This window comes from Lissotriton vulgaris, chromosome 9 (genome assembly GCF_964263255.1).
Source record: "Lissotriton vulgaris chromosome 9, aLisVul1.2, whole genome shotgun sequence".
Classification (NCBI taxonomy): domain Eukaryota; kingdom Metazoa; phylum Chordata; class Amphibia; order Caudata; family Salamandridae; genus Lissotriton; species Lissotriton vulgaris.
This window is the reverse complement of record NC_141697.1, coordinates 597803227-597813230: the sequence shown is the minus strand read 5'-3', so window position 1 is coordinate 597813230 and position 10004 is coordinate 597803227. Positions and strand designations below refer to the sequence as shown.

Sequence of the window (10004 nt, the reverse complement as noted above, 5' to 3'; positions counted from 1 at the left end):
TGCAGGGCTGTTCAACGTCTGAAGATCAGGCATCTCAGCAACGGCCTCTCATCAAATGCCCAGATCCAGCTTACTGGCAAGGCCAAGGAAGAACTGAACTGGTGGTTGCTGCACATGAACACTTGGAATGGCAGGGCATCTTTGGCGCTCTACAGGATCTGGCAATTGAGTTTGATGCCAGCAGATGGGGCTTGGGTGCCAGATGCGGAGATATGTAGCCTGGAGGTCATTGGGCTCCTCACAAATTGGACCTTCACATAAATTGCATAAATTGTCTAGAGCTATTGGCAGGTTCCATTGTTATTCAAACACTTTCTCTTCAAAAGAACACTTGTTGCATCCTGCTACGGATAGACATCTCGGCAGTCAGGTATATCAACAAACTTGGGGGCACCAAGTACAAGTTGTTGGCGGAGATCGGCAAAGACTTGTGGCACTTCTGCACGAATCATCAGATTTCAGTGACTGCGAAGTATGTCCCAGGCCGGAATAACATCATTGCCTACTGGAACTCCATGTTCTTGATGCATGAAAGCGACTGGAGTTTGTATTCTCATGGGTTTCAGCTGGTTCAGGTTCTTCTCGGCCCTTGTGTAATCAACCTGTTTGCATTTCAACTCAATCACCAACTTCTGGATTTCTTCAGTTGGAGGCCGAATCCCCTTGGCAAGACCCATGGATGCATCTCTGCAGGACTGGTCAAAGGGGCTACTTTATGCCCCCGTCATGATTGTGAGAGTTGCGGTGCAGGTGAGGAGACAGGGAGCAAAGGTAGTCTTGGTAACCCCAATGTGGAAGGCCCAGACGTGGTTCCTGGTTCTTCTTCAGAAGTTGGTTGCCCTCCCTGGTATTCTTCCAAAGTTCCTGCAGATCTTGCAGGATCCCTTGGGAGCCCTTCATCCACAGATATTGCATCATCGCCCACCTCCTGTGGCGTGGAAGGTTTCCAGCAAAGTTGCTTTGAACAGGAATTTCGAGACAGACTTTTACATATCTCCAAAGAGCATGGACCCCCTCCACTCACAAGCAATAAAAAGGCTGCTTGGGGGAACTGGTTGGGTTGGTGTGTGGAATGGGCTTTGGATCTTGTGGAATCAGATTTGAAGGACGTCATAAATTTTCTAGCTGAGCAGGCTGGAGAAGGCTTGTGTTACAGGTCAGTAAACAATTTTCGCTCACCTTTCTCTGCATGTAATTGATGGAAGACCGATTGGGGGCCATCGAATGGTAGGTAAGCTGCTCATAGTTTCTTATCCTCCCAAGCCTCATTTTGAGCACATATGGGACATCAATTTGGATTAAGATTGTTTCAGAGGTGGACAGACAATGAGCTTATCTCTAGGAAACACCTTTCTGCTAGGCTTGCTATGTTGCTTTGTCTGGTCTCCTGTAGGAGAGTTTCAGACATCCGTGTGCTGGATTTAACAGGTAGAGTATTCTTTCTAGAGGGAGTCTCTTTTGCTATGTATAGATATACAAAACATTTTTAAAATATTTTTATGATGCTGCTTTGCCTCCTGATGAGAAGTTATATCTGGTGAATTGCATAAAAGCTTATGAGAACTGTACTAGATTGTTACGTGCTGATCTGAATTGTCAACTTTTGATTGCTGTACAAAAGCATTTTAAGCCTTGGTGGCCGCGACTCTGAACTGGTGGGTCGGATGTGTTATGCCTGAGGCAGGTATTGATGTTAGCAGGTTTGGTGCACCCTCTGCTCGTGGGGCTATGGCCTCTAGGTCTCTCTCTTTGGGTTCAAGGCTGGAAGACATTCTTAGGATGCAGACTGGTCCTTGTATTCTGCACCATTCGATCAAGACCCTTGTGCCTGCAAGGTGACTGCACTTGTGACTTCCCCTTAAGTTGTAAAATATAGCAATAATCAGTGTTCAGTAGGTTTCCTAGACTTTTTGGGCCCTGTGCCACTGCACCTGCTGCACCATTCACATCATGACTCAGTGCCAGCAAGGTAACTGCACTTAAGACTGCTTGCTTAGTAGTAATAATCAGTGTTCAATGGGTTTCCTAGAGCTTTTGGCCCCTGTGCCACTGCACCTGCATCACTAGTCAAATCATGGCTCTAGTGCCTGCAACGTAACTGTACTTGTAACTGCTTTTTTAGTTTAGTAGTAAAATATAGCAATAAACGGTGTTTAGTGGGTTTCTTAGACCTTTTGGCGCCTGTGCAACTGCACCTGCTGAAACATTCAAATCATGACCTTAGTGCCTGCAAGGTAATTGCATTTGTGGCTGCTTCTTTAGTAGTAAAATATTGCAATATTCAGTGTAGAGTAAAATCATGACCCTAGTGCCTGCAAGGACAAATGAGGAAATAGTTTATATCCCATAATATATGTGTTCTGAAAAAGGCACAGTTGAAGACAGAATACATAATTATTGAGAAGCTAAACATAAACACAAAAGCTTTCATGAAATGTACCTTTAAACGTTTCCAACTCTATAAAACGAGTTGCCACAGATGTCATTAATAAAGCATATGCTTTACACAGCAAAGTAAAAACTAAGTGTTAAATTATGTTACAATGTGGCTGGCTCTTTTCTGTGAACATATCTTATCCTATGCTTGACAGTGAATGGGCCATAAACAGAGTAAATTGCCCAAGATCACCATATGTTAAGCTGAAACTGAGACTAAAATGCGGTTTTGAACTTTGTTCCTAAAAAAGCAGTTTCATAAATTAAATGGATACATTAAAGAAGAGGAATTTTGTGAAAAACGTGCCAATGTTTTGTGCAGCTGAAGAACAAGTTACCTTTTGAAAAGGCTATGTCTAAAATAAAAAATAAAAAAGGGCATAAGCAGGTTCCATGGAGAAAGTATATTGCATTCCTCTTTCCAATAAACGCTCTCACTCTGAAGTCACCCAAAAGCAAAAATAAACACCAGGCTCTGAATATGTTACTGTTTGTGACACCATCGCGCTCGTGACATGGGGTGAGGTGTCATGAGAAATGATTACATGCACTGTGCATTATTTGTATCTCATTCCACATTCGGATGCAAGATGCGACATGCCAGTATTCCAACAACGTTATTCAGTTGTTCAGGATCCTGGTGTGTGGCGTGAGCGTCTGGTCGTGGGTGCAGCAATTTATGAAAATAAATACTTTCTTCCACAATTACCGTTCCGGCTATTCTTACCAGAGGCTCCCACAAAACCACAGCTTGACACTTGACCTCGGTCTTTGAATGTCCAGCAAATGTGACGAGATAAGAACAAGATTTAAAGGTCTGTTTATTACAAACAAACAGATTCTTGGAAGAATACTGTAAACACCCCTTTCGCATGGGGAGGTACGAACTCAAGCTGCACAGCCTAAAGTAAATAAAACCAGAAAATTGAAAGGCAGAGAACATGAGTTACAAACCACAAAGCCAATAGCAAGCAACAGGCAGTATGCATTCCCAGGTCAAATTTCTGAAAGTATCCAAAATGTCTTTCGCATAGCCAGACCAGCTGTTTGGTAGGTGATGACCTAAAAATCGGGGGGACTTTAGTTTGCCCATTGGCCTGCTTTGAAATAAAGGCAATTTTAGGCGTGAAACTACTAAAATTAAGCCATTTTTTGCTTAGTAAATCAGGAGTCTCCCGCTTGAATCGATCTGTTGACATGTATGAAGAGTGAACCCTGTTGGTGTCCTTCCGCTTAAAGTTTGATTCGTTTGCAGTTCTGTTGCGATATTGAAGTTGCTTTTCGTCTTCATTGTAGTGTCCTCCTGGACATATTCTAGAGTTCCTAACCCCCCACTCCCATGAAGGCTGACCCTTAAACCCACCCCACACCTATCCAACACAGATGTCACCGGCCAGGTGACCATGCCAATAAAAGAGCCCAAGCGCACATTCTTGTGGCCAGTTACCAGTACCCTGACTATCTGTCTGTGTCCATCATTTACATAGCATGTGGGCCCAGGGCCAGACATTACATTGATCTTCACTGGTGGTTGGGCTGGCCTTCAGTTACGGCTGGCATGTCTTGCGGGGGAAAGGGTTTAATTGTAATTATATATACTTTTGTAAATAAATAACTTACCTTAGCTGCCCGATCCGGGTCCGCATCGTCTCTGCTCCTCGCAGCCCGGCCACAGGAAGCAGGCAGCCTCCCTCCTCTAAGCCAATCACACCGCTGCAATGGCCGCATTGTGATTGGCTGGCACGCCGACTGCACAGACGTCAATGGGAGGCCGTGTTCTCCATGCAGGTTGCATGCAGCCTACATGGAGAAAATGACAGAGTGCGCATGACTGGTTTGGTCTTACCCAAAGGGCCGACTAAAAGTCTGGGCCCGCAACACTGGACTAGCCACTCCTCCCCTGTCCTGTTGCAGGACCACCCACCCGCCCCCAACCAAAATCCTTATGCTTTCTCGCAGTGCAAGAAGCAGTAACATAAAATGGTACACCATTTTATGTTACTGCTTCTTGCAGTGCGAGAAAGCAAGTGGGGCGATGCTCCTCCACCCACATGGAGGAGCTGCCCCTGCTGGACTTGCAAAGATAGTGGCAGTATGATGGTGGTTCTCTATTTTGGAGACATAGAGGAGTTATGATAGGTGGGCTGGGGAGGAAGAGTTAAAAGGGGTGTGTTTTGATACACGAGGGATTTGTAGTTTTTTGATTGGCTGTTCTTGTTTTGGCAATATAGAAAGATAAGACTAATCCTCGCAGCTGTGTCCGTACTAGAATTGATCATTCTTGTTGGGAAAGCTAGAACATTTTTTCTCAGCTGCAAACTTTCGCCGACTCTCCCAACTCCCCACTTTGAGTTTCGAGAAACCATTTTTTTTACATTCCACCAGAACGGTCTTTTCACCTAACTTTATTACACAAGACCTGTAAATGAGATAGGTGAAAAGACTATTAACACAACATATACCTGATAGCGTGACAGACACCCTTACTCTGCAGAATACGGTCCCTCCTCCCCCCGTCTCAATGTGTTGTCACGGCTGATGGGCTGCGCGTGCACCGTCGCTGTCCGCACAGAGTGCGTAACAACGTGGCCCCGAATCGGTTGCCTTGGAGACAGATGTTCACGTCACCAAGCGGCTCCGTCAGTCCCCCGGAACGCCAGAAACGGAACAGCTGCGAAGGGTCCGAAGGGTGTCGGCGGGCGGCCGCACTCTCCTCACCGACGACGCTGCCTCCGTCCACCCCCGGGGTCGCCCGCACAACTCTGAGGGATGCCCGCGCCCGCCCATGGAGCCGGCCCCGCCCCTGTCTCTGCTCACCAACCTGACGGCGGCGCTGACGGCGGGTCCCCCAACCGGGGCCGCAGGGGCAGGGAACCGGAGCGCGACCGTACCCGGCAGGCTGGCGGGGGCGGGCGCGCTGCTGCACGGGCTGGCCGTGGCTGCTCAGGCGCTGGTGCTGCTTCTCATCTTCCTGCTCTCCAGCCTGGGGAACTGCGCCGTGATCCTGGTGATTGCCAAGCACCGGCAACTGCGCACCGTCACCAACGCCTTCATCCTCTCCCTGTCCCTGTCCGACTGCCTCACCGCCCTGCTCTGCCTGCCTGTTGCCTTCGTCATGCTCTTTAGCCGCGATGGCACGTGGCCTTTTGGGGACCGCTTTTGCTTCGCCAATGGCTTTTTCAACTCCTGCTTTGGCATAGTGTCCACGCTCACAATGACCCTCATCTCCTTTGACCGCTACTATGCCATCGTACGCCAGCCACAGGAAAAGATGGGGCGCAGGCGTGCAGCTCAGCTTCTAGCCGCTGTCTGGTTGATTGCCCTGGGCTTCTCCTTTCCCTGGTACCTAGTTGCCCTGCCAGGACGGCGGAGGCCCATTGTGGTTCACAAGAAGGGCTTCTACCATTGCATGTACGTGTTCCATTCGACTTCTTCCCGCATGGGCGCATCCTACAGCCTAGCACTCATTGGCCTCTGCTACCTGTTGCCCTTTGCCCTCATGTGTTTCTGCCACTACAACATTTGTAAAACCGTGCGGCTGTCCGAGATCCGGGTGCGGCCTGTCACAACATATGCACACCTTCTACGCTTCTACAGCGAGATGCGTACGGCCACCACCGTGCTAGTCATGATAGTCTTCATCATCTGCTGCTGGGGCCCCTACTGTATTATGGGTATCGTGGCTGCAGCAGGTGGTCACCCCTTCACTCCGCTTATGGACACTGTGGCCATCTGGATGGCATGGGCCAATGGTGCCATCAACCCACTTATCTACGCCATCAGGAATCCCAATATATCTGTGTTGTTGGGGCGCAACAGAGAGGAAGGCTATAGGACTAGGAATATTGCTGCTTACCTATCCACACAGAGCCAAAGCCGAGAGGCCAGGGGGAGAGCTGACAGGCTCCGAGATCGCTATGTTAACCGTCATGGAGATGACAGCAGAATGTCTTCTTCCAGTCCTGCCAATGGAGGGGATATTGCAATGTGGGCATGCAAGAACCCAGCCGTGCTCTTCTGCCGAGAGGGTTATCCAGATACTGTCACCGAACCAACAGTGCCAAAATCTGAAACTGTAGATACCAGCCTTTGATAAGAACCACTTGCAGCCGGTACCTAGAAGACAAATTAAATTTACTTGAGTTCAGATCAAAAGCGCTCTTGGTTGCCCCTCAGCCGTTTTAACAGGGTATCAAGAATGCTAGTAACACCAACAAGTAATGATAGTTGACTGTAAGCAGCAAATGAAGGTCATCTAGTAGGAAGAACTGAGATTGGAGTTTAACACTGGGTATTAGACTTGAAGACTTGTACCGTGCCATTATCTTCTAAAAGTGACAGCGGTATTAAGATGCAAAAAAATATATATTAAAACTAAATTGCCAAAAGTAAATGAAAAGCCAATCACTGACATAAAAAAATAACACTGTGAAAAGACACTCAGTGCCTTTTTTAGGCACTTTTGTATGGGTGAAGAAAGATTTGCGTATAAATTAATACATTTTCACATTTGCCGAGTGGAATAAAGTATTTTAAATTTCCTGCTAAATCAAAGAGAAAATGTAGGAACTACACAGCTGAAGTTCAATATTTTCGCACATTGAATAGTATGATATTAAGCAGTTTTCAGTTTTACTTTGTATGTAATTTTATTCAATCAAGATTCTGGCAGATTAAACATATACCTGTGTCTGTAACAGGTGTGCATTAAGGAGCAAAATAACGTTATTGTTTATTGCGTACATTTATTTATTTATTAGTAACTTGACTGGAAAAACACTTTCAAGTTTCTGTTTTGATCGTATGCTTTTTGTAGGTGGTCTGGCTTGGAAAGACAGATTAGATTGTATGTTGAGTTTGGGATAGATGGGCAAGGTACAATTTCTCTGCTAAAATCATGCAACTTCAAGAAGCATGGAATGTCTTTTGACAGAACTCTTGTTTTTAACATTTTAGTTGGGCGCGTTATTCAAATTTCATCAATGCGTTTTTTTCCACAACTTGATTGGTGCAAAGAGAAGCCATGCCCCACTGCAACATTTCTCAAGTGTTAGAAAGCTTGGATTGTATCATGCTAAGAACAATCAAATGGCTTTCTGCAGATGTAGCATTTTTGGAGGGCTTTGATACAGTGTTTGCTTTACTTGTATAATTTTGTATTTTCATTCTGTCAAATGTTGCCCCAGGTAAAAGTGGAGTAAAGATTTCGGATATTATATGCTGCTTCCTTACTGAAGACTGGAGTATTCCAGTTTTGTTGTACAATTCCTGTTATTTTATTGTGGAAAATTGTAAGGAAATAGTTTTTTCATTGTTCTCGCTTCATCTGTTTTGTCATGGTGTAAACTATTTATACACTGCATATGTATTAGTATATTCTCCTTTAACGTTGTTATGCTGGAAATGTATCCACAACTCGGATGGATTTCTGTTGAACATCTCAGTGTGGAATATTTGTACATGCAGTTTCATATCTTTTTTCGATTGTTTTCGATTTGAAAAATACTTTTTCTACAAGTTTTCCACAGCTCTGCATAAATTGGATATTTACAGCTAAGCACTGTCCCATCTCTGGAAAACCACATCACAAAATTAAGTTTGCCAAAAGCAACAAGCATTTATGCCATAATTTTTCAAGTATTTCAAATTTTCAAATGCTTTTCATATTTTTCAAGGGGCTTGGAGTTACTGTTCTCTGATTGCAGGCACAAAACACGTGTTATATAATAGGAAGTACGACAATAATTTGTCCATGTTTCACAGAACCTCAGTTTTTCCCCAAATGTTTATGCATACATAGCTCTTTCAGAACAGCACAACAAAGTTATCAAACTGGAATGAAAATGACAAGGCTTTTTACCAGTTGATAATTCTCTCGCCCCCTTATTAGATTTCTAAGCATATCAACAGTTGCAGGCTAGAGCATTATATATTTTCTGTTATTATTACGGAAAGGGAAACATGTCTTAAGCATCATCCTTTATAACCCATATTGGCAACTTTCAGTTCCAAACCGCAGACACAAAATTGGAGTAGATTGTAGGCTGGATGCTCATTTAAAGCCATAAGTACAGCTAACGCTTAACTGCACTGACACCAAATATGAAAAAGTAATTTTGTAAATTGTTGAAGTGAGTAAACATTAATATACTGCACTGCTACTTAAGCCCAAGATATTGTTGAATTTCTCCTTTTTTCCACTGGTATTTTCCTTTTTGGATGCTTAAAAACCTCGTGGGTGGTAGCTATCCTGTAGAAAATCTAGCACTGCAAAGAAATCATCCTAAGGAGAGGGGAATAAAACACATTTTCTGGCAAAGTAAAATTAGGTGGACCTTCTTGTTTCTGATTAAATACTGAGCCAAGACATATTTTTCAAGTGATGCATTTATACTTGCTCTTTCTACTCCTGTTATTGACCATGTCTCTTATTTAACCTTCTCTTGGACTTTGCGTCTTGCTGATTTTGATCCTGGCTACTTATAAAACAGTTCCTTAAGTTTACAATAGGATATTTCTCTACCAGAACTAATTTTCCAGAACTTACATAAGTATTTTTGTAGACTGCCACTGTTTCAGATGATATTGGGAAAGAAGTTCTAAATATAAATTCTAGTATTTTTCCTATTGAAGTATGATTAGTTGGTTTTTTAAAGATTGCACTTCGCTAAATTGATTAACCTTTCCATTCATAAAGACTTGCAGTAGCTTTTGTTGCTCCAAACAGTGTAATTATTTCACTCGTCATTAGAAACTGTGTAAAAAATGACTGTGATGAGGAATCTGATCGCATTTCTAAATTGCAAAGATAGAGGTAGAGCAATTGCAGAGTCACTAGGAGTCTAGCAGAAAGGTTGCCTTCTGTCCTACACATAAGTGAATGTCGGCTTAATTTCTAGTATGACATTTAGATATTCCAGAACAATGTTTTTTCTGCTCTTCTTATTCATCTGGATCTCTCATTAGTGAATTATAGAATGCACTACAAAATTCTGCAGAATGGGCCCGGCTTGTTTGATTCCTTCCAAAAAGGGTTATTGTTCCTTCTAGAAAAACTGGCCTCATCTTGTCAAATTGTGAGTTCATGTAGGAGAAATTTACATGCCGCTAGGTGATTGCGTTGTCTTATTTTTACTATTTATTCACATTTCAATAAATCCTGACGTGAACAAGGGCTTACGTCTTAACTTTGTAAAGATGACTCCTCCATTATTTAAGATTCTGACTCTCCCATCTTTTAAGCCTGATGTCTACTTAAAATTGATAGTTCGGTAGCTTTTCTCAGTCTAAATGCATTTATAACAGATCGCTTATTTTTGCACCAAATAAATAGTCTGATGGTTAGTCTACTTTCCAGTATTGTAAAAGGTTTATTATGAAGGCAGTGTTATACCCATTTTGGAAGTCATCTTTTTTTAAAAAAAACTAAATATTAAAAAATCAATTCATGACAATCTTGTAGCTTTCAAGTTTGTGGATTTTGGAGATTTCTGCTTTTATTCTTAAACAAGAGAACCATTTTTGTTATTTCAGCATTCAACTATTTGAGACCGAAATACTTTCGTTTT

At 43.4% G+C, this 10004-nt stretch overlaps 1 protein-coding gene across 1 annotated transcript; it reads left to right on the top strand.

Annotated features, from left to right (window-relative positions):
- Positions 1–5124: 5124 nt before the first annotated feature.
- On the top strand, positions 5125–9608 carry GPR135 (G protein-coupled receptor 135). The gene has a single exon (XM_086938205.1). The coding sequence runs from the start codon at positions 5222–5224 to the stop codon at positions 6527–6529; it is 1308 nt and encodes a 435-aa protein (XP_086794331.1). The 5' UTR covers positions 5125–5221; the 3' UTR covers positions 6530–9608.
- Positions 9609–10004: the final 396 nt, after the last annotated feature.